At 37.1% G+C, this 27,001-nt stretch overlaps 12 protein-coding genes across 12 annotated transcripts; 6 read left to right on the top strand and 6 right to left on the bottom strand.

Moving 5' to 3' along the window:
• Nucleotides 1-300: 300 nt before the first annotated feature.
• FDP41_005757 (uncharacterized protein) lies at nucleotides 301-5,358 on the top strand (the record flags this gene model as incomplete). The annotated part of the gene is made up of 5 exons (XM_044709316.1): nucleotides 301-1,159; nucleotides 1,217-2,212; nucleotides 2,279-3,477; nucleotides 3,623-3,967; nucleotides 4,039-5,358. The coding sequence occupies 5 exons, from the start codon at nucleotides 301-303 to the stop codon at nucleotides 5,356-5,358; spliced, it is 4,719 nt and encodes a 1,572-aa protein (XP_044559717.1).
• Nucleotides 5,359-5,373: 15 nt separating this feature from the next.
• Nucleotides 5,374-7,062, bottom strand: FDP41_005756 (uncharacterized protein; the record flags this gene model as incomplete). The annotated part of the gene is made up of 1 exon (XM_044709315.1): nucleotides 5,374-7,062. One exon carries the CDS (start codon nucleotides 7,060-7,062, stop codon nucleotides 5,374-5,376), a length of 1,689 nt encoding a protein of 562 aa, XP_044559716.1.
• Nucleotides 7,063-7,406: 344 nt separating this feature from the next.
• FDP41_005755 (uncharacterized protein) lies at nucleotides 7,407-10,178 on the bottom strand (the record flags this gene model as incomplete). The annotated part of the gene is made up of 1 exon (XM_044709314.1): nucleotides 7,407-10,178. The coding sequence occupies one exon, from the start codon at nucleotides 10,176-10,178 to the stop codon at nucleotides 7,407-7,409; it is 2,772 nt and encodes a 923-aa protein (XP_044559715.1).
• Nucleotides 10,179-10,527: 349 nt separating this feature from the next.
• Nucleotides 10,528-11,841, top strand: FDP41_005754 (uncharacterized protein; the record flags this gene model as incomplete). Its single annotated transcript, XM_044709313.1, has 1 exon — nucleotides 10,528-11,841. The coding sequence occupies one exon, from the start codon at nucleotides 10,528-10,530 to the stop codon at nucleotides 11,839-11,841; it is 1,314 nt and encodes a 437-aa protein (XP_044559714.1).
• Nucleotides 11,842-11,989: 148 nt separating this feature from the next.
• FDP41_005753 (uncharacterized protein) lies at nucleotides 11,990-13,426 on the top strand (the record flags this gene model as incomplete). Its single annotated transcript, XM_044709312.1, has 1 exon — nucleotides 11,990-13,426. The coding sequence occupies one exon, from the start codon at nucleotides 11,990-11,992 to the stop codon at nucleotides 13,424-13,426; it is 1,437 nt and encodes a 478-aa protein (XP_044559713.1).
• A 54-nt stretch (nucleotides 13,427-13,480) lies between these two features.
• Nucleotides 13,481-15,487, bottom strand: FDP41_005752 (uncharacterized protein; the record flags this gene model as incomplete). Its single annotated transcript, XM_044709311.1, has 2 exons — nucleotides 13,481-13,782; nucleotides 13,903-15,487. 2 exons carry the CDS (start codon nucleotides 15,485-15,487, stop codon nucleotides 13,481-13,483), a joined length of 1,887 nt encoding a protein of 628 aa, XP_044559712.1.
• A 1,483-nt stretch (nucleotides 15,488-16,970) lies between these two features.
• Nucleotides 16,971-18,065, top strand: FDP41_005751 (uncharacterized protein; the record flags this gene model as incomplete). The annotated part of the gene is made up of 1 exon (XM_044709310.1): nucleotides 16,971-18,065. One exon carries the CDS (start codon nucleotides 16,971-16,973, stop codon nucleotides 18,063-18,065), a length of 1,095 nt encoding a protein of 364 aa, XP_044559711.1.
• Nucleotides 18,066-18,386: 321 nt separating this feature from the next.
• On the bottom strand, nucleotides 18,387-20,326 carry FDP41_005750 (uncharacterized protein; the record flags this gene model as incomplete). Its single annotated transcript, XM_044709309.1, has 4 exons — nucleotides 18,387-19,009; nucleotides 19,122-19,499; nucleotides 19,594-19,812; nucleotides 19,903-20,326. The coding sequence occupies 4 exons, from the start codon at nucleotides 20,324-20,326 to the stop codon at nucleotides 18,387-18,389; spliced, it is 1,644 nt and encodes a 547-aa protein (XP_044559710.1).
• Nucleotides 20,327-20,950: 624 nt separating this feature from the next.
• On the top strand, nucleotides 20,951-21,412 carry FDP41_005749 (uncharacterized protein; the record flags this gene model as incomplete). Its single annotated transcript, XM_044709307.1, has 1 exon — nucleotides 20,951-21,412. One exon carries the CDS (start codon nucleotides 20,951-20,953, stop codon nucleotides 21,410-21,412), a length of 462 nt encoding a protein of 153 aa, XP_044559709.1.
• A 103-nt stretch (nucleotides 21,413-21,515) lies between these two features.
• On the bottom strand, nucleotides 21,516-24,213 carry FDP41_005748 (uncharacterized protein; the record flags this gene model as incomplete). The annotated part of the gene is made up of 3 exons (XM_044709306.1): nucleotides 21,516-22,081; nucleotides 22,157-22,511; nucleotides 22,558-24,213. 3 exons carry the CDS (start codon nucleotides 24,211-24,213, stop codon nucleotides 21,516-21,518), a joined length of 2,577 nt encoding a protein of 858 aa, XP_044559708.1.
• Nucleotides 24,214-24,340: 127 nt separating this feature from the next.
• FDP41_005747 (uncharacterized protein) lies at nucleotides 24,341-25,009 on the bottom strand (the record flags this gene model as incomplete). Its single annotated transcript, XM_044709305.1, has 1 exon — nucleotides 24,341-25,009. One exon carries the CDS (start codon nucleotides 25,007-25,009, stop codon nucleotides 24,341-24,343), a length of 669 nt encoding a protein of 222 aa, XP_044559707.1.
• Nucleotides 25,010-25,569: 560 nt separating this feature from the next.
• On the top strand, nucleotides 25,570-26,382 carry FDP41_005746 (uncharacterized protein; the record flags this gene model as incomplete). Its single annotated transcript, XM_044709304.1, has 1 exon — nucleotides 25,570-26,382. One exon carries the CDS (start codon nucleotides 25,570-25,572, stop codon nucleotides 26,380-26,382), a length of 813 nt encoding a protein of 270 aa, XP_044559706.1.
• Between the last annotated feature and the right edge of the window lie 619 nt (nucleotides 26,383-27,001).

The following is a 27,001-nucleotide window of genomic DNA, read 5'->3' as shown; positions in this document are numbered from 1 at the left end:
AACAATCTTTTTCACTTTTTCATCAATTTTTCAAATCACTCGATCTTATTCTGTATCGTCATGAATTTGATGGTGAATTTAAATCCAAAGCGATTCACAATTTACAATTATTAAAGATCCCAGCAGTTCAATTTTTTAAACCCTCAAATACAGAAAAAAAATCAAAGAGGCTGTTGAACCATGCGAAGACAAACATTATTGCAACAACAAGTACATCGCCAACATGATCATACGAAAGTGTTTCATCAACGGATACAACGGGTACAATTACCAACCAACTCTTTTGTTATCATGATCATCATGTTAGGCACCCCGTTGATGATGCTCTGTGGTTGGCAGCAGCTCTTCCCGAGTACAAAGTTGCTGCTCCATGTTCAAGCCTTGTCATCATACACCATCAGCAGCAGCAGATCATTAGAAACACAATATTCGGGCGAGATTATTGCAGGAGGAAGTGCCGTCAACGATGATACCCCTGCTATTCATTCCAAGTTATTTCTTCCTCTGGGAATTGCTTATTCACCCCTCCATGGAGATGTATATATTTGCGATGGAAATAGGATACGACGGATCTCAGACATACGACATCACACGAGTCCTATCATTACAACGATAGCAGGAAATAGCAGTGTAGGCTTTGGTGGTGATGGCATGTTGGCATTCACCAATTCTATCCTTAATACACCCTTTGCTATTGCAGTTTCGCCCATGAGTGGTGATGTGTACTTTGCAGATACGAAAAATCATCGGATTCGACAACTTACGAATGATAGCATGATCATAACTGTTGCAGGAAATGGAGTGGCAGGAGATTTTGGTCGTGAATGTTGGCCTGCTGCAAATTGCAGTTTAAATTCTCCTTCAGGAATTGCAATTTCTCTCGACGATGAGATTTATGTTAGTGATACTGGAAATCATAAGATTAGGAAAATATTTAGGAATGGCACGATTGTAACAATCGCTGGGACTGGAGTTGGAGGATTTAATGGAGATGGATCTGTTGCCACTAATTGTAAGCTTAATAGCCCGTATGGAATTGCAATTTCAAACAATTCTAGAGAGGTGTATTTTGCAGATACGAAAAATCATCGCATTCGAAAAATAGCGTTGGATGGATCTTTAACGACAATTGCAGGAAATGGGCTAAATGGATTCAATGGTAGGTTTGTGTTACCTTCGTATCCTAATTTGCTATAGCATTATTATGATGGTTTAGGGGACGGTGTGGCAATCAACAGCAAGTTGAACTACCCTCATGATGTTGCAATTTCTGAAAATGGTGAGGTTTATTTAAGTGATACGAATAATCATAGAATTAGAAAGGTGTCATCTGGGAGCATAACAACAATAGCAGGGACTGGAAATAATGGATTCTCTGGTGATGGTGGCCCTGCCATTAATGCCATGTTTTACTCACCATACTATTTAACTCTCACTCCAAATAATGAATTGTTAATAAGTGATACATACAATTATAGGATTAGAAATATTTCCCTTGTGGATAACACTGTTCACACCATCGCTGGATACGGAGATGGAGACGGTTATCAAGCTAAATTTTCACATTTAATTGTTGGCGAATTACTCTTTTCAACATTAACAAGTGACTTTAATTATGTAGCTCTATCTCCCAATAATGAAGTTTATATTGAAGACATTTTGTTAAATAGAGTTAGGAAAATTGACGTAAATGGAACAATTTCAACGATTGTACCACCAGGAGTCATTGTTGGTTTTACATTTTACATCAGCCCTGGAATTGCAATAACGAAAAACAATGAGGTTATTATAGCAGATTCTGACAGCAATATGATCATGAAAATGGCAATCAATGGAGTAATTTCTCCGATTGCAGGTGGAGGAGCTTTTACAGGAGATGGAATGCCAGCTCTTCAATCAAGTATAGACTGTCCGTGCAGTGTGGCAGTTTCTCCTTTAAACGACGAAGTATTTTTTGTGGAATCCACCCGAAATAGGGTTAGAAAAATTGATTCGAATGGGAACATTGTTCGTATTGCTGGTACAGGAAATAATGGATTCTCTGGTGATGGAGGCCTTGCCATTAATGCTGACTTAGACACTCCAGATGGAATTGTAATTTCCGTTAATGGAGAAGTATACATCAGTGACACGTACAACCATAGAATAAGAAAAATTTTGACAAACGGTACCATTGTGACTATTGCTGGAACTGGAAATTATGGTTATTCTGGTAAGTAGTTCGGATAGTAGTGTAATTAATAATATAGTAACACGGATCTAAACATGCACAACATAGGTGATGGTGGATGTGCCTTATTGGCTGATCTACATTATCCAAGAAGTATTAACGTCGTTCCAAGCGGTGAGGTGTTTTTTATTCAATATTCACAAGCAAATTCTTATACCTCAATTATTAGAAAGATATCAAAAGATGGAAATATTACATCTATTATGTCACAAAATTCCGATTGTCATTCCAACCAATTTCCTTGTACTCTGAATAACATTGCCGTGTCATGGAGTGGGGAAGTGTTTGCATCATGGGAATTTAGCCTTCAAAAACTGACACCATTTTGCATTTCTCAAAATTTGTCACTCAACGATTATGGCCAATGTGAATTGTCTCAATGTTTTGGTGTCGATGCAAATTCCTCATTAGTGTGTTCAGCACATGGTATATGCGAGAAACCAGATCATTGTTCCTGCTTTCCTGGATACAACGGAACTGAGTGTCAGTGGATTGACTGCTACGGAATATTAAGTCACAATGGTTCCTATTTATGCTCTTCCCATGGAACATGCTCGAGCCCAAACAATTGCACATGCCAAGAAGGTTACTTTGGCTCACAATGTGAGATTACCTCATGCTTTGGAGTAGTGAGCACCAATGCTTCTGTTTGCTCAGGTCATTCTCGAGGATACTGTCGCTCTTTTAATAATTGTACATGCAACGAAGGATATCAGGGAACTACCTGCAATTTGAGCCAGTGCTTTGGTGTGTGGAGCAATAGCTCTGACGTATGTTATTCCAATGGCAACTGTACTTCCTATAATACTTGTGAATGTTTCGACAATTACTTTGGACCTAACTGTCAAGTAACATCATGTTTTGGAAAACTCAGTAACGATTCTACTGTTTGCTCTTCAAATGGAAATTGCTTGAGACCAAATAATTGTACCTGCCAGGAAGGGTACTTTGGTTGGCAATGTGAATTGACTACCTGCTTTGGAGTATTGAGCACAAACACAAGTACAGCTTGTTCCGGTATTTCAAGAGGGTTATGCAGCTCTTTTAATAATTGTACATGCAAAGAAGGATATCAGGGATCGACTTGTAATTTGAGCCAGTGCTTTGGTTTGTGGAGTAATAATTCGAATGTTTGTTCCGCTAATGGTAACTGTACTTCCTATAATAATTGTGAATGTTTCGACAACTACTTTGGATCTAATTGCCAAGTTACATCTTGTTATGGTATATTCAGTAATGATTCTTCTGTTTGTTCTTCAAATGGCAATTGTACCTCTTCAAACATCTGTAGCTGTTTTTCAGGTTATTTTGGATCCAGTTGTGAAATTACATCATGTTACGGAAGGTTCAGCAATGAATCTCTGGCATGCTCATCAAACGGCAGGTGTATAGCTTACAATAAGTGCTCCTGTGATGAAGGTTACTTTGGAAAGGAATGCGAAATCACTTCATGCTTTGGGTTGTTTAACAACGACTCCAGAGTATGCTCTTCAAACGGTAATTGTACTTCATTTAATCACTGCTCATGCAATGACAACTATTCAGGTCTCGCATGTGAACACACACAATGCTTTGGTTTGTGGAATAATGAAACCAACGTTTGTAGCAAGGGGAGAGGAAATTGCACAAGGTTTAACCTCTGTGAATGTCAACAGCATTACTATGGGCTTGAATGTGAAGTTACCGAGTGCTATGGTTTCTTTTCAAACTCATCTCAGGTTTGCTCCTCAGGTCATGGTCAGTGTAAATCGTTTAATAATTGTTCCTGTTACCAAGATTATCATGGAAATGAATGTCAACTGTTTCAGTGCTATGGTTATGTCAACACCGACGACTCTTTAGTTTGCTCCGGACATGGCAATTGCACTCAACCAAATCATTGTGAATGCACTCTTAGTTATTTTGGATCCAATTGCTCTGTCACCACATGTTTTGGTTTTACCTCAAATACAAGCTCTGTGTGTCACAGTCACGGAAGATGCTTAAGCAAAGATATTTGCCTCTGCTCTCAACACTATTATGGAGATGAATGCAACGTTACAACTTGTTTTGGAAAATTCTCAAACGAATCATCTGTTTGTTCCTCACAAGGGAATTGTATTTCTAACGACCACTGTCAGTGCAAGGAAGGATATGAAGGAAATGAATGTGAATTCACCACCTGTTTTGGAGAGTGGAGCAACGCAAGTACAGTTTGCTCTGGAAATAATAGAGGTCGTTGCACCAAATACAATACTTGCGAATGCAAAGATCATTATTTTGGAGATAGATGTCAGCTTCACAAGTGCTTTGGAATTTGGAGTAACGATTCTTCTGTATGCTCTTCCAAAGGAAATTGTTCTGAAGTGAATATATGCCAGTGTGACGAAAAGTATTTTGGTTCAGCATGTAACCTTACGACTTGCTTTGGAATACCAAGTAATGCCTCAAATGTTTGTTCTTCTAACGGAGAATGTGTGGCACCAAATGATTGTCGTTGTTTTGAAAAGTATTACGGCTCCAAATGCGAGGTGGCTGAGTGTTTCGGAGTACCAAGCATCTCTTCGAAATCTTGCTCCTCCAGAGGAACTTGCATTAGCCTTAATAAGTGTCAGTGTTTTGAACACTATTATGGTCCAACATGTGAGCAAACGGTATGCTTTGGTGTTTGGAGCAACTCCTCGAATGTGTGTTCTGGAACAAACAGAGGCAATTGCATGGACTTTAATGTGTGCGCTTGCAAGGAAACCTATCTTGGACAAAATTGTGAGCTGCACAAATGTTTTGGAATCCTTAGCAATAGTTCTCAGGTGTGCTCTTCGAGTGGCAATTGTACAGATACGGACACCTGTTCATGCTTCCCAAATTATTCAGGCCTTAATTGCTCCATCGACAATTCGAACAACATTCACCCCGTCACCCCTAGACCAAACTTTACCAACGAGGTGATATTTTACGTTGCTGCAGTGATAGTGCCTGTCGCTGTTACAGTTCTCATTTTGATTTTGTTAGGAGTGGTCATTGTCATTATCATTCTTGCAAGAAAGAAAAAGAAGAAAAAAGGCTTCTTCTATGCTGTCACACTTTCAAATACCAGTTTTGTGAGTCAAGAATTGAAGGAAACATCAAGTGAAAAAGAGATGCTGTGAGCATAATTTAATAAATTAATTGTACTTAGTTCCTTTAAATTCTTCCTCACTTTGAATGAAGAGAGAAGGACCGTATTTTCTTTCATACACTTTGAAAATGGCCACGATGGGCACGTCGAAAACAAGTCTCACCAAGAAGAATGCATAAATAAGGATGAAAATAACTGCAACAACAGCTCTTCCTCCCAAATCTGCTCCAACAAAGCCCAACACCCAAACCAATAAAACAAACATGATTGGTGCGCCTACCATCAACATCAGCGTTCTAAACCAAAACAAGGTTGGCTTGTATGCTAAAACTTGGCCTAAAGGATTTTGTTCCTCTGATAATTTGGAAATAAAAGGCTTCTTGTCTTTCTTTTCTTCCTCTCCATCATTAATGTCAACAACAACTTGATCCTCATCACTTTCATCCTCTCCAACAGTATTCATTGGAATGTCATTAACTGTAGTGTTTGAAGGAAATGGCTTGTTTGAAATGTCAATAATGGTTTCTACGATGAGCAGCTTGTAATAAAATAAAAGTGCAATAGAAACTGCGGATAATACCCATGAATAATAAATGGCCCATCTCAAATATACGTCCCATTCATTGGACTGAATGGCATGGAAAAATAATGTGGTCAACACAAAGGTCACAGCCATTAGGAAGCATGAAATATATCCTACTATTCTCAATTTCCATGGAGTATTCATGTTGACAAAAATACGTCTCAATACTAAATTGTTACAAAATCCGCACATAAAGTCATACACAACATTCTTGTTATGGAAACTTTGTCTACCAATGACGCTAAAGCAAATAGCTGCCAATATAATTGGCAAAAGTAACAGCAAGAATGGAGTAAGATCAGGTGTAATTGATTGAACAGGCAATCGATGGAAAACTGCAAGCCATTCTTGGCCCAAATCTAGAATGGGATGCACAAACCAATCCCAAGGCTTTGGAATGAGGCAATAATTGATAATTCTCATTCCCTTCATTTCCATATAGTCCCAACTTGGTTTATACGTGTAATAGAGAGGCTCAAAACCATTCCAATGCACTGGCATTCTGAGCAATGCATTTTCTTTTGTATTTCCGGACTCTAACATTTTATCATCAATGTATTCTGAATTTCTCCAATCGAAATAAGTCGTCATAAAAGCTTGAGGAGTATTGTCGTATGCTTTTTTCAATATTTCTTGTTCCCTATTGACCATGTCATTGAAAGTATTGATATCAGTCTTCAATCCCATATATACAATATCCAAATCATCGGGAATGGTCATGGAGTTTGTTGCACACAATCGTCCTTTACATTTGAAGAGAGAATCAATGTTACGCTTTACCAAAACGTCTGTACTCAAGAAAATTACGTTTGAAAAGCCATAATTTCCCAAATACCAGAGCAACATGTATGGATAGATTGGTCCTTTTGATGATGGTACATCATGGATCAAAATAAACTTGTCTTCTTTTAAAATCTTCTTACTCCTCTCGCTCACTCGATCCGTTACAATGGCAATGAACGGACGTGTTGATTTTGTTTCTCTCACGCTCTTAGCCACAACCCGAACAGCTGGCAACAATGAATCATCGGTTAAGATCACTGCATATGCTTCTGTTGATTTTTCATCTTGTGGTGATATATTATCAATAGGATAAAGGTTTGAATCGGTACCAGTCTGAGCCGAAGCCATGTCTATGATGGATAGCATCATCACGATGATGAATAATGCAATAACAACAATCATCCATCGGTATATTCCGGATGATGATGAAGAAGAAATTGGTAGATTGGATGAAGAGTGAGAGAAGGAGCGACCTCCTCCTTGAAGGAGCGAACGGTGATGGCTCGGCCGTGAAGTGGTGGTGGCCATCAAGAGGCTCATTTTTAGTTGTCGTTGAAGAGAATTTCAAACGTTCAAAACGTCTGCTGTGTCATCGCATCAACCTTCTTCTTGTTTTGGAACAAAAAGGAAAGTAGATCGCAAATGGAATGGACGGAGAGAAGCAACAACGGCATCCACTTCGAGTATTTACACTGCAGTGCAACAACTGTCTTTTATTGATGGTTTCTAGGATGATGTTTTTGAGAATTTTTCATTCTTTCTTTGGCTTTCATTTTGGTGATCTTTTTCAATTGTTCAAAGTATCGAGTTTTCACTTCACCTTTGATGTCAGCAGGTAAGGTTTCAAAGGCGTCTTGTTTGGAAAGTATTTCATAGTTTTGAACAAGACACCGAATACAATTGTTTTTAAGAGCCAAGTCGTTATAGACATCCACTAAGAAGGTTATGTCAATCACATTTTCGATGGTAATATGTTGACAAACAATGGTTCTGGCATAATTCGCCAACTCATTCAACTGGAATAGCAGAGAAGCAATGAAAACTTCAACAGAGTTTTCCAGAGGAATTAAAATGTCATTGGTGTAGAGATATCGTAAGACACACAACAACCCTTTGAGAGAAATTTCTGAAAATTTGATAATGCCAGTTGCTGACTCTTCCATGTTCGATTGGAACACTGTATGAATGTATCCCGACTTACAAAGGAATAATTTGTGAGCTCTTAATTGGTGAATCAATTCGTCAGTGTTTGGATCTAAAATTTGAATAGTCACATCTGCGTAATTGTTCTCATCGCACGGCTCAGGAATAAAGGTGTCAATGGTTTGTTCAATTTGCGTATAAAGACCTTCAAAATCAGATTTCAACTGGTTCAACACAGCAGTGGAGCTGTCCAAGAACAGTCGTTTTTGGCTACAGATATCTGTAATAATTCCCTGTCTTTCGCAATCAGGCTTGGAGATGGTTAACAAATCTTGAAGAATCTCCAACTGGTTAGTCAATTCTTCAGGTATAACAATGTCTCCACAGTATAAAAATCGGACATAAATAGACAAGCTATCCAAATGATAGTCCTTAATCTCATATAATTCTTTTTCATCCACAATTTCAGGTGAGGAATTTTTGAAAAGTTCCTTGAAGTAAGTAGATCGTGATGAAAGTAGGCATTTGTGACAATATAAATACTCGCTTTCTCTAGAGGTTCTATCAGCAACTCTCAAAATTACATCATAGCCCACCAAATCTTCGTTGCGTTGTTTTGTGAATTCGTTTAGTAAATAATGATAGGAGCTATTTTCCACACCAACATCGAGAACTTCTTTAAGAACAACTCCATAGTTGCAGTATGTTCTCTTTGAAATATCCGAAAGTCCACCAAAGATGTAAACGTGAGAACAGTCGCTGACAGCCAAATGTGAAGCTCTAGGTTTCTGTAAATCTTTTGGTGTTACCGAACCATTGCCAAGTAAAACATGCGTTGAAGGTCCTCCTGGATTAATGACGAAGAAGTTATTAGTTTTTGGTTCTAATCTGTAAAGTACATCACTCACAACATTGTTCTCAAGAATTCCTCCAGCAAGATAAATATACCTATTGTCACAACTACTTAAGGAATGTTCTCTCATTGGAGGAGGTACATATGTCAAATCAATTTCAGTCCATTTGTTAATAGTAGGATTGAATACGTGTAGGTCGTTCAATAAGTGGTCCTTTGTAGTGTAGTTGCCTCCAAAAATGTACAAATTACGGTCTACAGTGCACTGAGCATGATTTTCTCTTGGCAGGGGCATGTTTTTGGCCACAATAACTTTTCTTGTCATGTGATATCCCACATTGTCATCAGAATAGTGTTGTCTGTTATAGTAATTATATCTCTCTTTCTCAAATTCACACAAAATCAATTGGTTAGTCACCATATTAGAGTTGACATCTCTTCCACCAAAGATCCAAAACCCATTATCTGTCAAACAAGAACCATGGTTTTGGGTGTCTTTGATAACGTTACTGTCATTAATATCAATTTTCAGCCATTTAGGTATCATTTTTGTATCGTCTGGTTTTCTTGGTCTCCACTTCTGTTTTGTAAGGTCCATAAAGAACCTCAACGCTAAAGCAGTCTTTTTGCAATCGTACCAAATCAACGCTTCCCCGAGTACTGTAAGTACATGGCCTGACATGGGAGGAGGAAATAAAAAAGATGAAGACATGCCCGCATCTTTCAGTAGAGCATGTTGTTCAAACATTCTTTCTTTCAAATCAATCCATCGTTCATTCTTGGTGTCATAAGCCACGAGTTGCGAATACAATTTACCGTCCTTAGAGCCTCCTGATAACACTATCAAATTACCTCCTGCAATGCATCCTGCCATCTTTGAAAGAGAAAGATCAATGTTTTGTTTCACAATTTTTTGCTGAAAACCTTTTGAGATCTTCTTCTTTGGCTTCTTTGACGATGTTTCGCCATTTTCTTCATCATGATTGCCATCTTCGGCGCTATCGCTGTCAGAGTTTTCGTCGTCAGAGACTTCAGCAGTTTTTTCAAAACTGGTTGGATAATCAATTTTGTCGTAATGCAATTTGTGGGCCTCCAAATCTCTCATTTGAAATCTCTTCAAATGAATCTTTCTTTTCGACAATGATTCATAAGTTTTATCCCAATTCAATTCTTCCTTTTTCTTTTCTTCAACATAAACAATCAACTTCTCTGGTTCTTGCTTTTTTTGTTTTGGTAAATCAATTTTAGTTTTTGAACGGAGAGTACTGGTGGATCGAAATTGTTGTTGCAACTGATCAATGGCATCATCATCATTCATTTCTTCATCATGTTCTTGTTGTCCTTCTTGATCAACTTCATTATATCCATACACCATTTTTCGTTGTTCTTCCAAAGTCAGGACTTGTTCCTCTTCGGAGCCACTATAATCATCCTCTTGATCATCATCATCACTGCTGTTCCCATACAGGGATTCCAAATAACGAGACATTTTTTGAGTGTAATCTCATCATCAGGTCGTGTTATGCCTCTTTCTGAAATTGAGCTCAACACTATTGCATGAATGCAATTTGAAAATGAACATTCCATTAAACATGTGTGATGTTACAACCACTTGAGATCTTTTGAGTTCTTGTTGAAGCGCAACCAAGTTGTGGGACCTCTCAAATGTAAAGTCCTTTGATATCATTGTCGTTGAATTCAACTTTTTGCTCGTATTTACACGTATGACTTTTCAAGTTCTCCCTTTAAAAAAGTAACAACCCTTCCGAACCTTTAACCAAAAGCATTTCCGAACAAAACATTCCAATTTAAATTATATTTCTGTCATAATCAGCAGCATGATCTTAATGAATTTGTTTCCAAAGTGGGTGGATTATTCCATTGCATTCATTCTATTGAGTTGTTTTTCCGTGGTGTTATATTTCCGAATATTCAAGAAATTATCGTTGTTTGCATTGATTCTTCAATTCTTATTTCAAATTATTTACTTGTTGGAATATTATAATATAATTAAATTAAATACAAGTTTAGAAGGCTTAGATGAAGACTCCCAAGATTATATCCGAAGGAAGGCCCTTCAAGGGCTTTCAAAACGAGAATTGGCAGTCGTACGATGGATGGAACTTTTGAACGGCAAACCAGAGCCTCATCCCGATATTGATGATTATTTTGTCGATAAAACAAAGAGTAGAGAGGCAATAGTGGCCGACATTACAAATTTAAGACATACAAGTCCTGAATCTCCTCATGTGTTGTTAGCTGGACCTTACTATAACCCAACTGAGAAGATTGATTTCCGAAAGGAATCCGTTCCAGAAGATACATTACCAAGACTTGAAAGTTTATACTTTGATTTTGGCTCAAAAGCAAGAAGAAGAAGAACGGATCACAAACGACGAGTTTGTCTTTTACATTTCCATGGAGGATGTTACCTTTTAGGATCTGCACGTGCATGCCAGGTTCATGAGTTAATGTGTGCCAAGCATGGCTATCATTTACTGGGTGTGGAATATACCATGTATCCCTTTCGTCCCATTGAGGATGCTGTTGAAGAAGCATTCGACGCTTTTAAGTGGTTAGTCCATGAAAAGCACATGGAGGAAATTTATCTGATTGGAGAATCGTCTGGAGCACATTTGGGTCTTCTACTTGCAGAAAAGATTTCACGAATAGTCGTGGACGACATGAAGGATGAAACAAACAAGCTCTATCGTTCTGCTCTGAAAGGAGCTATACTATTGTCTCCTTGGATGAATTTAACGATGAGAGAAACAGAGGGAATTAATGACATTGATCATCAAGATAGATCTCTGACCAATCGAATAATCAGAATGTGGAAGAATAATGGAGTACCATGTGGATTCAATGAACGACAAAGAGCCAAATCCTTATCACCTTGCTTTTGGCCACTTGAAACAATTCAAGCTTTGAAAGAAGTGCTTCCAAAAGGAATCTTCATTTCATACAGCGAGAGAGAACGCTTTGCTGATGAAATTGAAATGTTTATTGAAAAATTGAAACATTGTGACTTCAAGTCTGTCACGATTCAAGTTGAGAAGATACCTTTTCATGCTTTTCACATGCTTCGTGACTTGTTACCAGAGCATTATAAGAGAGCAGAGAATGGTATTGTCAATCTCATCGAACACTGATTCAGGTTGCAGCATTGTTCAATCAATTGAATGGAACTTACTCATTGCGTCGTTTGTGGCATCCATTCAAGGACACTTATGCTTCAAAGATGGTAAAAGCCGTCCATTACGGAACCTTTCAATCTCCAAAAGATGACAATCAAAAAAAATGTTGGCAGAAGTCATCTTTTATTTCGCAGCACTCGTGTGCTCTCTCCTCTTCTTCGTTTTCCTAAATACACACACATCGAGCAGCAGCGATGACAGCAGCATTGACATTGGTGACAATGAGAATACAACATTGAATACGTCAAATAGTCATCAGCTCTCGATACCTTCCACGCCTCGTAAAACCGAAAAACAACAACAGCAGGCCATCACCAGTCCTCGACGTTTAATTCAACGACAACATGATCGTTCGGATTCATTACAAGATTTATCGGTCAAGAGTAGTGAATTAATATTTGATGAAATTATGAACACAGTTCCGATAATAGCCTCACCCCAAGATGATGAAAAATTGAGTTTTGACAAGATTGTATCTGAAAAGACACCTCTCGAGAAAAAGAGAGATCACATTTTGGAGGAAATCCTCCAAACTGAAGAGTCCTATGTGAAAGGTTTGAGAGAGCTCGAGGAAGCTTATTTAAAGCCCATTCGAGAGAAGAAGTTACTTTCAAAAGAGGTATTTGATATGATTTTCAACGACATTGCAATTATTGCTGGAGTCAATGAGAATTTTCTCAGTGAACTCAAAAAACTCTATTTTGGTGACAAGTTGCAATCATTTAATGTTGCGAAATTACTTTTGCATTATGCACATACTTTCAAGTTATATACAAGATTTATTGGTAACTATGAGGTTGCTGTGACAACATTAGAAGAAGAAAAGAAAAAGAATAACAAATTCAAAAAGTTCTTGGAAGAAATTGCTCACAAACTAGGTGAAGAATCAACAGCTGCACGAGATTTCACCATTGATGGGCACATGATCTTGCCACTTCAACGAATTCCTCGATATGAAATGTTATTACAACAATTGAAAGATGTCACACCCGATAGTGATGAGTCTTATAGTCTTATTGAAAATGCTCTATTGTTGATTAAGGAAATTGCAAGCGGATTGAATACGAGTCAACTCGAATATTCCAATATTCACAAATCGTTGGAACTTAGTGAAACATTCAAACTGAAGGATTTTTTCATTCCAACCCGAAGATTACTGTTTTACTTCGAAGGTGAGAACGGTATTCAATACAAGAGGTCAAATGGAAAGCGAGGCATTATGGACATGTACGTCTTTTCAGATCTGCTCTTATTGAATAGAAGAAATTCGAAATTCCTTTCCAAACAAGAATTTATTTTCTCTCCTCATTCCAAGGATGATAATTCCACAACGCTTTATTTGGATATGGAAGAAAGTATCATCAATAAGACGATCACTCTCACATGTACTTTTAAATCTGACAAGGTTGAACCGAGAGTATTAGAAATGTACTTTGACACCAAACCTGAACAATATGATAGTGTCAAAGAGGCCATTTTGGTCATGCTCGATCTAGAAAGACAAAGTAGAAGAAGTAGTGTTGCATCAAGCTCCTTTTAACTCTCATGGACTCTCCTCATTAAAATGCAATTGTTTTGAAATAATAGTTTTACCTTACTTTTGTGAGTAGAAGGATTTGAAAAACTGAGCACAATCTTGAAGGGACTGTTTCACAGAATTCACCACTTGTTGTGCGTCAACATTGGGCGACCCTGATTGAATAGCCATGTATTTTCTTCCTGCCCATCGTGCCATGTTATTGTAGTGCTGGCCAAACATTGGAGGAATTTCAATCACACTTCCACCACCACAGACCCATTGAGGTCTCAATCGAAATACGAGTGGTGATTGTTCTTTTGTCTTGGGTCCAGTTAGAATATTGGCACCTCCCGCTTGGAAAAGTAGGTGAGTAAGTCCTTTGTTGTTAAGAATGATCATGCAAGAAAGTGTGTGTTGAATTAGTAGTTTTCCAAACACATTCATTTCGTTAAATTATTCTTCTTAAACAATCAACTACTCATATACTTAATACATACCTGCTCCATGGACACCAATCAAAATATGAGTATTATAACTCATCTCTAATTGTTTCTCAAAGGTCAATTTAGCAAAATCCACTGCCAAGACATTGACCTTAAATGTAATTCCAGAAATTTTCGTCCCTGACAAATCTTTTATGGCACTCACAATCTCTTTCATGTTATAAATTCCTCGACTTGCATCTTTTCTTTCATGATGAAACTTTCGATCAATAATTGTCACATTCACAGTGAGAGTAGTATCTGTTTGTTTCACATTATCTGGAGAGGATGGTAACTGCATGAGTTGTTCTTCTGTTCGTGGAGGAACAATAAATCCAAAAGACTTTAAAATATGTCTTCCAAAATTGACAAATAAATCGGTCATTGGTCTACACGGATTTCTAACTCCAATATCTTTCACAATTGGACTGCTCACACCAGGTAAATTGACAATAGCTCTCTTAAAGAGGATCTTCTTTCCCTGAGAGACCCATTCTTTCACAATTCTTAATTTTTTGTTTGTTTTATCATTAGAAAATGCCTTGTTCCACATTGGAGCATAGGGACCATCCACTTCTTGATCAATAATGAGTAAATCCAAATGGTCACGACTAGGATTGAGTTTCAAAGTTTCCAATACAATAAATGCATTGACAAAATCTTCCATGCTGTGATACGTGTTAAAAGCTCCATCTCGTGCAACCATCAAGACAGGATTTTCCACAATTTCATCGTAATGTTGTTGTTTGAGAGGAGGTTTGACTTCAGAAAAACCTCTAAAAATAGGTCGATTCAATTGTTGGAAATGTCCAACAGGCCACTTGCTGTTGGTGTTGAAAAAAGATTCTTTTTTACACATTCCCAACATGGCTCCTTCATTGAATTCGTAATATCTTTTGCATCCATCAATATCCCACATGTGTTGACAGTCACTTGTCATGGTTTTAAGTTTTGAAAAATCAAACATGACATTTTGCATTTCACAAAATATATCCATTCCGCTGTGTTTTGGTTGTCGATATCGATAACATGTCACTGATGAATTTTCTGCCTCTTCTGTATTTCCTTTCTTATGAATCGGTTTACAATACATTTGTTTTCCATTTCTCCATCCTTGATAGAAAGAAAGTCCAAAACTCGAATCACATTCTTCAGATTGTGAAAATCCAATGCCATAATTTGGAACTTGTTCGTTTAACACAAATGAATAGTATTGAGAAGAAGATTCTTGTTGTTGTGCTTCATTATCTGTTGTTGTCGTTGTTGACATTTTATCAACATTGCCATCATGAACATTGACTTCTGGTTCCAAAGGATGATTTTCTGAATCGTAATGATTCGATTCATCATCAAATGCTCTTTTCACAGAAGCAACTGCGGGGTTTTCTTGTTGTTGATTCAGAGCAGCATTCAATAATTGTTTGTTGTTTTGTATGATATTCGAAGTGTCGGAGAAGGTCGAAGATTTAAAAGTCATGTTGAAAATGTATCGAAACAAGAACAAGTTAAAGATGACGACCACGAGGACGAGTAGAACGAGAATCATGCGAGAGCATACGAGAATGGAAGAAGGCGAAGTGACAGCGAAGAAACTTTTCATTTTTTTTTGAACATGGCTTTCAAAAAAATGCCGTAACTGGTCCTGTGGTGGCTGACGAAAGTTAGTTTCTTAGCCTCTATCTCGAGGTGCCTGCGAGAGATACCCAAGTCTCCTACGTTGGGAACACTTGAACGTGTTGTATTCCAAGAATACAATGTGTTGTTACAATTTTTGACAAAGCCAAGTTGCACAATGTAGACAGGGTGATCGATATTATGGCAAGCCGGCAACTGTCTTGCAAATGAATCGAGTCGAGATACTATTAAAGAAACCATCAATGATGGTGGTCATAGGCTCGACAGCCTTCCTGCGGGGTAAAGGTAGATTCTCGGTATCGACGATGTACGTACGGGCTATGGTGGGGGTGGCGAGTAATTGAGTCGCCGGGGAGCCTGAATGAACTAGCAGCGTCATGATACACATATAAGATTCGGAGATGTTTCTAGATTCAACGAAGGTCTATGGGACCTGTGATTTGAATCTATATAGCTTAGGGATTTGCGTGCCTACTCTATGAGATCAGTGTTGAGGTGAACCTGTTATGGGAATTCTGGGGGTGATCCGTGCTATTCACTGGAATACGGCAGGGCAATAATTCCACCCTACATCATAGATCTCATTAACGAACCTACGACACCGGTTGGAGGGTATCTATCATAAGCCTACAAAGGGCAGGTGGGAGTCTTACGACGCTAATGTGAAACCACTACCAATGTAATGCTGTGACAAGAGAGGATCGCAACCATGATCCGGTTTCCTAAAGGTGTTACAATAAATTTTTGGGTTCAATTTTTTTTTGAACACGAGTGTTGACAGAGGTGATGACAAGGTTTCTAATAAATTATTAATTTTCATATTCGCTTCGTGGAATATTGTAACATTACATTTTAAATAAATTATTTAAATAAATAATATTCGATAATAATTTCAACATTATTTGAAGTTGAGCCATAAATGCCTCCCAATATCAAGAATTACCATAAAAGTCAAAAATCTTTCTTTAAAAAGAACACTGATCTGATTAACAATGTTTCATAGCAATTGTCTATTCCAATATCTCCAACTACACTGTGTTGTAAGTACAATTGTAGATCCAAAATTCAAAAAGTCCCTCTCTCACATTAGTCGATTATCAAAAATTCTTTTTAATTTCAAAAATAGAAATGACATTTGCATACATTCCATGTCAACTGTTCCTCTCGAAATGAATCAAACTCCAATTTCGATTCATGGACATATACACAAGGACCGTTAGTACTCTTACTGAGTGTGTTTTCATCTATTATTTACCAAGTGTTAATAACTCTCAGAGAACCTTCTTTTGATTCCCCAAAAGACTATAAAATTCCTTCTCCAACTTGCAAATTCAGGAAAACCATCAACAAAAAAACAAAGCAACAACTCTCAATAAGTCTCTTTCATGATGAAAGCCAAATTCATCACAGCCTTACTCTTCGCCTTTTTGCTATCGACCGTTCTGGTCATGGCTCACGGCAACAAGAAGAAGGAAGAAGCTCCAAAGAATGTCGATTCCTACGCCGATCACCAGAAATTCTGTTTCAGAAAATGTGTCAGATATGCCTCAATTAAAGGAAAATGTTCAGATTTTGAATGGGTAGGAACCAAGAAGGAATGTTGTCAGTGGAAGAAGGTCGGTGGTGGTAAATGTATTCGTTTCAAGAGATTTAGCAAGTGTGTGAAACATTCCAAATCCAGAAAACTCTGTTTGGGACATGGTTACAAGCAAGTTTGTAACAAACACAAGAAGGAAAAGTTCTGTGTCAAGTACCAATGGAAACATTCTTGCAAGAAGGGACATAATCATGCTTGTGCTGAATATGCTTATCACTTCATTTGTACCAAATACGATCGTTCACACATTTGTGCCAAATTCATTAAGGTTCCAAAGACTGCCTATTTCTTCAAGCAACGATGTGCTCAATTCAGAGTCACTGCCAAGTGTGATTCTTACAGACAAGTTTGTAAATGCCAAAAGAAGTGGAGAAAGGTTTCCAAGAAGCACTACAAGGGATGGACTGATGTCTATTACACTGCTTTCTGTGTGAAGAAGTGTCACAGCATTTGTAATAGAATCGTTAAGAAGAAGATTTGTGTCAGACATCAACCAGTCAAATTCAGTAAGAAGAAGGGATACATTAAGAAGTGCGTCAAATTCGTCGATAGAAAGTTCTGTGTTGCTCAAAAGAAGGCTCGTTTCTGTACTAAATGGGTTAAGAATCACTTCTGTCAATTCAAGAAGAAAGTTAGAGTGTGTGTCAAACACAAGTTCCGTAGATTCTGTGCAAGCTACAAGGCTGTTCCATTCTGTACTCAATTCCACAGGACCAAGCCACACTGTATTAAGAGAAAGCACTGGAAGAAGTGTGTTGAAAAGTCCAAGCCAATTAGAATTTGTAAGAAGTTCCAATTCGTTGGTGGTACTAAGAAGTGTGTCAAGCATGGATTGGTGACCAAGTGTGTCAAGCATAAGACAATTTGTACCAAGATTGATATCTACAAGCCAGAGGAGAAGAAGAAGGAAGAAAGAAAGGAAAGAAAGGAAGAGAAGAAGTATTAGATGAGTCATTCCAAGTTTTTCCGTGAAATATTTGAGAGAAGACAGTTTTGAACAATTTTGTAAACAACAACCTCAACCAATTAATAACCAGAATCCAATAAGAATAAATAGTGAGACAACGATGCTGTAATTTTATCATTACTTACGAAAAGCGTTGAAATTGTTGTTGTGTTCGACGCATGATCCAGTTGTGTTGCACAATAATTGGTGTGTTTAAAGAGCTCTCAATGGTTCATTCATATATTGAGACATTCTCGAATCATCAAGTCTTGAATTTGTGGAATATTGTGGAATTAAAATGCTCAAAATTTATCAATATGATTATTTCCTTCGTTTCAATTTCTTTTCTTCGGACATTAGATCATTCTCAATGTTCATTTCTCCTCCGATAATTCCAGTGATATAGGGATCTATATGCTTCTTCTTGAATCCGAGTATTAAGTATGAGTACACAAATGCAACACATAAAAATGTGACAAGCAAAACATAAAACATGCTCTCAGGTCCATTCGATTTAAATAAGGAAATCATGACATAAGGAAGTACCATGGATCCAACACCACCACAAACAATGAATAATGATGTCACAATACTCGACACCTTTACGTCTAAATGTGAGGATGGAAATGATAATAGAGTTGGATACTGTGACGACAAAGAAAGTCCAAGTATAATTGTAGCCACCCAAATTGAAGGAACATTGCTTGAAAATATCAAGAAAACGATAGAGCTAAGTAAAGATCCAACGACGTCCATAGTGAGAATGGAGGATGATTTCATGTGGTATGAAAGGAAAATACTCAAAATTCGTCCAACAGTGAATGACAACCAGAACGAAGAGTTGATAAGGCTTGCTTCAGATTCTGTAGTTAAACGTTTGGTATGTATGTAAGAATAGAGTGTGCCACCAACTCCATGTTCACAGCCTGTGACACAAATAATTCCTAATAAATTCAACATTTCATTATAAGAATTGATGTTAACAAGTGACAATGGTTTTCCAAAAATGAAGATCCATATGTACCGTTTGTAAATAATTTGAGAATAACCACATACCCAAGCAAACTAATAAGATGATTTTGATGCTTCTCCAACTCATACTGCTCACACCTGTTGATTCTTTTTGATGAGAGGTTAGGGAAATTGGTTTTGTTCTCCTAATTTCAATAATATACATCACAATAGAGACAAATATTAAAAAAAGCAAAACTAAAATTGCTTTGGTTGTGGAACTTTCTGAAAGAATGGCTACAGCCAAAACATTAGTACTGATTGATTTTGAATAATATTTTTTGGTCAAGGCACATATGAAAGGGCCAAAGACGGCGCCAAGGCCGAATGTTGCGTTCAATAATTGAAGGTAAAATGTCACCTTTTCTTTAGGGAATTTGTTTAAGATATGGCTACTCGAGCTCACATTAATTAGTCCATGGGCTGTCAGGATTCAATAGCAGTCACACAAGAGAAACGATGAGACAGTTATGACAATAATAAGAAATTGTGAAAAGTAATTGGTAGCAACACTTACAAAACCCAACAACGAAATAAACAATAGCAAATACTCGCGGTTGTGCTGCAATCAAGACAATTACTTCTGCAATAAACATTAAAATTGCTCCAATTAATGTAAATACTAAAGGTAACACATGTTGTTGTCTTGACCATGTCTTGGTTGTGTAATTGATGAGAAAACCTCCAAGCAAACTTCCGAGCATTGTACCTAGACCTCTACTTGGAAATAATACTCCTGTTCAAGAGTTAATAATATTGTTATTCAAAATAGACATGAGAATGATGATTGTTATTAGGAATGAGAATTGTGGAGTAAAATCCTTACCTAAATCTTCAAGAGAAACATTTGCTTTTTCACCTTCTCTGTACAGAGACATATTAATCTGATAAACAAAGGACGGCAATAGTGGGCCAATCATGCTGATAGCCAACCCGGAACAAAAGAAGGAATAACAAAAACAAAGGACGAAAAAGAAAGATGATGGAGAAGGAGATTCATGTATTGTGTGATGCACTGAAGAAGATGTAGAGGCGTGATGATGTTGCTCGCCAATGGGCGATATCGTCGATGATGATGCTCCACCATCCAATGAACTTGTAGTGGAAACGAGAAGAGGAGATGTTCTGTGTTTGGGAATAATCTGAGTTGAGGTTGTTACAGTAACAATGGGCAGAGTAGCACTAGGCTGTTGGGATGAGCCTCCACTACTACTCGATAATGATGATGGTGAATGATGATGTACAGTCATTGATTGAAACAATGATGATGATTTAATTGAAATACTATTATTATAACGATTGAATCAACAGTAACACGTGTAACTCAATGTTGGTGTGATTGTTGTTTTAAGAGGATGATCGGATATGTTGATCGGATGATGCTGATGTGGCCTCTGTACACATCCAGCGATGAAATTGAGTGTTTTTAATTGCTAGAAGAATGTGTGAGACCTTTTTTTCAACGGCAACCAAGACTTTCCAAAAGAGAAATTGATAAGATCATCACGAACCATGAAGGAGCTATCTTGAAACGAAGAAAGTCTCAGGAAGATGCTAGTAAATGTGGATTCCAGCCACGTAGAACAATGTCCATTCAAAATTACAATTGTTCAGTTGGAATATAATTTAATATATTAAAAGATTGACTTTTGTAAATTGAAAAGATGAAAAAAAATTTAGGCTTTCGTTCTTTGCTTGAATTGTCCCTTTCAAAATTTAAGAAGGATTTACTCGGAAATCGGCACACTACAAACTTTCAGAGCAGTATCATCTTGAACAGAATAACTTTCGGAATTTCTAACAATATTTCTAATAGTAACGATCATCATTATTATTACTCGAATTTTGCGCAAGAAAGAGATTTTACAATCACAATGGCTCCGAAAAAGAAAACAGACTCCAGAAATATGTCGGCATCATCTTCTTCAAACAATCAATCATCAACCACTCAAAATACTACCAATATTCCTAAATCTATTGCTACTAGTTCAACAAATTTTCCACTCTCTATTAGGCTCACAATCTTCGCAAAACCAAATAGCTCTAAAAGTCAAATTGCAAATATCAATGATGAGGAAATTGGTGTACAAATTGGAGCACCACCTAAAGAGGGAGAAGCTAATAAGGAATTATGTGAATATATCGCTGGAGTTTTGGGTCTAGCAAAATCAAAAGTATCGCTTGATAAGGGTGGAAAATCAAAACACAAAATAGTACTTGTGGAAGTTGACAAGGATTCAGCAAAATCATTATGCCCCAAAGGAAAAGAAAAAATTCCTATCGACGTAAATATTGTTCTGGAGGGAGTTTATGAGAAATTGAGAAATGAAATTTAGAGTTGGGAAATATAGAAATTTATGAATTTATGAACAGATCGAAGTGAACGCGACTAAGTTAACCTTATCATTGGGGATTTAGCGAATCAGTTAGGAACATTTATTAGTGATGTTGTTTATCTGATAGTTTTCTTTTAATCTCTGAGAACCTCCAACCTCCAGTACCATCAATTTCTAACATGTGAGTGTGGAATTGGATGAGTGTTGGGCGATGACCTACAGAGATTAGAGTAGACCCTTGCTTTATGAGAGTATCATAGATGAATTCCTCAACATTTACATCGCATGCACTCGTAGATTCATCCATAATTATAAATTTGGGTTTGTGATAGAATAATCGTGAGAGTGCTAATCGTTGCTTTTCACCAGGACTTAGTAATGCATTCCAATCACATTCGACATCCCAATCGCGTTCAACACGTTCCAAAATATATTGCAGTTTAGTTTTGCAAATGGCATCATAGAGTGTAGGATTATCTTGTGTATTTCCTCTTTCCGTTTTCAACGGGTATGTTATTTGATCTCTCAAAGTGCCAGTACAGATATATGGATTTTGGGGAACATAAAAGAGATCAGATGAGCTGGTTGGCTTGATAACTTGACCTCTTTTATGAGGCCATAAGTTTGCCAAAATTCGTAATATTGAACTTTTTCCACTTCCACTGGGACCTTTTAATGACATTGTATTCGCACAGAAAAAGTGTACCGTTGCTAAGATTTCCATGTGTAAATGTTAATACTTACCAGTAATGATGGTGTGTTGATGTTGCTCGATTCTAAAGCATAGATTTTCAACCAAGCACGTTCCTGTGTAGTACTTTTCCAAAGTTTTAGGAACAAAGACACTCACATTCTTGAACTCTATATGAGATATGTCCCCAGTGCTGTCACATTCCTCAAAGGTTGATTGATTGAGTAAGAGATTTTTACCTGCATCCTTATCATTGCTTCTGTGATAGTCTGGATTTTTTTCAATCTCATCCATCACCTCTTTCATTTCGCCCAATCTTGCAGTGAAGCCCGCAAGCTCTGATAAATCTGAACCGGTTTGAATGAATGTCGTAAAACCAGAGATAAGCATCATGACTTGAAAGGAGGACTAGGAAAATATTATGAGCACTTTTTGAAATATGTAAAAAACCTACCACCGAGATTTTATCAGCAATATTTCCTGCTGATTCATTATTGTCGATAAAGTTTCCAATCACAAATGCTGAGAGAGCAATAATCATGTATGCAAGAATGCTTCCAGTGTAGCCGAACAAATTCATATGCCCATTCAACATAATATTCCACATGACAATTTTTCTTCGATTATTAATGGTACCTTTCAGTTTTTGGTTGAGAATGGTTCTTTCATTAGCGTCACCACTATAAAACGCGATCGATTCGGCATTCGAGCGTATCTGAGTGTGAGCATATCTAAAATTTCCTTCATATTTTTCTTGAATGAACCACAAATTTGCAATTGGAGAAATGATGAGTTTGTTAATAATAGATCCAATAATGAAAAAGGCATAACAACAGAGCGGTCCTTGCCATCCAATGTTCAAAAAAACTGTCACAGTGTAGTAAAACACCGTAATAGGTCCAGTAAAAAGACTCTCCACAAATTTGCAAGTCATGTCAACAAAATTCTCAGCGTCTTTGGTAATTCTTTGATCGGGATTATCGACACGTTTATCCAACACAATCATGTTGTAGTAATTTCTAAATTCGAAATATCTCCTCTGTAAATGAAATGTTAAATTTCTTCTCCAAAACAACCGCACACAATCCAACACAAATTGTCTAAATGTTTTCACAATGGTCATTCCACAAATCCATAACAAACTAATGAGCATGACTTTCACAAAGGGTCCAGAATCTGAAAATTTAGTACTCGAAGCATCAATAATGACCTTATAAAAAGCTCCAGGAATTTTTCCAATTTCATTTCCTAACAAAATCTCTCCAACACAGACAAGCAAAAACAGCATGACTAACATCCAATTGAAAATTGAGAAATTATTCCAAAATGTAACAAACTTTCCCTTCTCCATTTCACTATTTAATGGTGATGTCTTTCTTTTAAAACACCACCATCGTTGATGCACAATTCTTTTTCCATTTTCGTCCAAAACATGATAATCACTATTTCTTTCAATCACTCTCAAACAGTATCCAATGATCACGAAAAATCGTTTCAAAAATTGAAAATCCAACTTGGCTTTTTGTTCATTCTTTGACGTTTGTCGTTTCTTACTCTTTTTGAAATGCAATGCATTGTTCCCGAAAGGAGTAATTTCCATTGGTGATGAAGAAGGAGATGGATATGGAATTTGTTGTTCACCTGTTGTTGAAGAACGTACAGCACTGAAATCATTGAATTCACTGAATTCATGGAATGGATGATGATCATCACCGACGATATATCCAGGACGATTCATGGCTTCTTCTTCTTCATAATCATCATCATGTTGAATGAATAACTCTTCCGATAAAGCTTCATTCAACGGTCGAAGAAGAACCTCTTCTTCTTGAATCTTGTGTTCATCAGAAGTAGACATATCAGAAAAGCCTTTCTCCATTTGAACCATCCGTTGAGTTGGTGAGAGATGAGTGGCATGCGCTTGATCGGAAAATGAATGATAATTGTTCACGTGATGATGATGATTCTTTGCATTTACTCTTCCTCCAACAACAACAACAACACCATCATCATGAGTGGACAATAAAGAGACATGTTCCTGTACATTTGTTGTACTTTTTGAGTCATAATCCTTCTCCCAAGATAACGAGGAAGATTGGCGTTCGGACATTTTTTATTTCCAATTTAGCTAAATTTCACAAATATCAAGATTCTCTGTTGTATTATTTTAATAAATAATATTATTTAATACAAGTAAATACATATTAGTATTTTTAAATAATTATTATTTTGAAATATTAAATTAATTCCAAAATTTTTCTTCTCAGTTCATTTGCTTCCTTCTCCGAATATCTCGAATATAATCCCTTCACGTTCGGAAATTGCTGTAAAAAGAGAATGGTGCATTCCCGATCACTGACTTGAATCGTATGAATTTTCTCAGGACTCAATTCATACGATTCTCCATTCCGTAAATATTCGAATTGTGAGGGTTCCAATAACACTTGATGCATTCTCTCAAATTCATTCGTTTGATAAAAGTATGCAAATTTCCAAAATAAGTAAAGATCTTGATGGAGTGCATCTGAAGAATGCCACTGATGATAATTTAATTGAAATGCTTCTTCTTTTTCGGGAATGTCTCTCTCCTGAAATACCTTATTCACCATTTCACCTGCCAACACGGTCGTTTTGAAATGATAACGATGATTGTGTGGATTTGCCAAATTCCGATCCATCGATTCATGTCGTCGTTGTTGTTCCTTTTCATTCATCATTCGAAAACCATGATCACCATGCATTCTCAATAATTGAGGATTCAAGACATAGACTTTGGTCGTGATTGCCTCCGATCGTTCCAAACACAAATAGTGAACTCCTTTCACATGATAGTCCTTCACGGAGTGTTCACGAAGTGCTTTCGGAGACAAGTTTTCAAGCATTCGTTTCACGTAGAGACGTTCCATTGAGGAGAGACGAGAAGAAGAACGAGTACATCCATGATGTTTGTATGAAGAGAAAGTGGTGGAGTATTCGACTGCGATCCATTAAATCGTTCAACGATGAAAGAACTTATGAGATTTTTTTTTAATGTTGAGAAATGTGAACTTTTGAATTTACTAGTTCAAAAGTTCACATTTAGGTATTCGAAATAAAAAGAAATCATTGCAGTAAGCGTAATCTGCAAATTTCTCGCTACAAAAGTTGTAGTGTTGATCAAGAACTTGTTTAACAAAGCATTAAAAGAATATAATGTAATCACATTTGAATACTTACATCTTGTCTATCTGATTGCCTTCCAATTCATTGAACACGATACGATCTGTAATTACACACAATTGTTTATGATGTGAACCTATTATGCTTCCAAAATGGTATTCCATATGATAAAAAAACAGGATCAAGAAAGCACTTGTATTAGAGGCGTATTTAAGGGATGCTAAAACACAAGTTTTCGTCTTACATGCCGTAGTGATTGTAATGTTAGCTCCAACGGTAAACGTTGAGCCTTAAAACTCTTAAAAAAATGTCTTCAAGTACCTCAACTCGCCCAACAATTGCTTTTCTTTCCCTAGTCGATTCTGAAAGCCTTTCGTCATTAACGTTAAGGGAACTAAAAGACATTGCAAGAACTTTGAGTGCTGAGAACACAGAAATGCCAAAGAGAAGGAAGGAAATTGTTGATTTCATTAGAAAAGTAGCTCCTGCTGGCAATAACTCTAACTCTTACTCTGTGGGTGAGATTATTAACGAATTTAAAAGGTTTGCTAATCTTGAGCAACTTATCTCTGCTTGTTCATCCCTCATCGGGTCGTCATTGTTGGTGGAAAAAATGAGCGACTATGAAGATCTTGCTGACGTGGAGTTGGTAGAGGATGGTTATGATGATGATGAAGAAGATGATGAAGATGAGTATGAAAAAGAAAATTATGTTTTAACTCAAGCTTACGGATTGAAGAAAAGAATACGTGAACAAACTGGCTTTCGTAACAAATCCGACATCACTGAACCTCTACATAAAGTTCGTGTGATGAAACAGTCTGCAACAAACAAGCTTTTAAGAGGTTTAGATAAGGTAATGTTAGAGATAGGAAACAATGTAACGGTGAACAATACACTACAGAACGTCAAGTCCGAATTGCAGACCGTTAAGACAAAGTTGGAAACCGCTGAGACAAAGTTGCAAACTGTTGAGTCAGAGTTACAAAATACAAAGACAGATTTACAAAATACAAAGACAGATTTACAAAATACAAAGACAAAATTGCAAACCGTTGAGACAAAGTTGCAAATCGCTGAGAGAGAGTTCCAAAGTGCGGTTCGTTGCCTTAAAGATTGAACTCTGGTGACCTTCATACTCTCAGTCTGAATGACATTGGCTCCTAATAGGAGTCAAGTCATGAAAAGCGAACTCAATAAATTTTATTTGTCTTTGCAATCTTCATTTTTATCCGTGCGTGCTTGTTCTTTGTCAAAAGTAAAGAAATATGATGATGAATATCTTAAATAGTTTCAAGAGAGATTTTTACTCTAGCCCTACAAATACTTCCAATCATGGATATTCCACAGACTAAAGTTCAAGAATAAATTCACACAACTGTTCAGCTTTTTGAAATCATGGAGTTTCTGTTTTCGCTGACCATGTCCTATTCAAGGATGTATCATACCTCCATGAAGAAAATCATCCTCGACTTTTAAAGAAGGTTTCCTCAAGAGCAACTCCCGCTTGAAGAAAATCAGGTAAGTGTGTTATCGTACATCCTTTTCAAAATGATCATGTCCCATCTTTTTGATGAGGATTCATGCACGGCCATAACGACGACGAGGAGAAAATCCACTCTCGAATGGACATCAAAGAACTTTGATGATGAATTTCCACATTCGGTAACCACCACCACCATCACCACTCTTCACACCTCAAATCCTCAACAAGGAAATCGATCTACACGGAAAGGATC

Source organism: Naegleria fowleri (assembly GCF_008403515.1).
Source record: "Naegleria fowleri strain ATCC 30894 chromosome Unknown tig48, whole genome shotgun sequence".
Classification (NCBI taxonomy): Eukaryota; Heterolobosea; class Eutetramitea; order Acrasida; family Naegleriidae; genus Naegleria; species Naegleria fowleri.
Note: the sequence above shows the minus strand (reverse complement) of the source record. Positions and strands in the feature narration are given on the sequence as shown.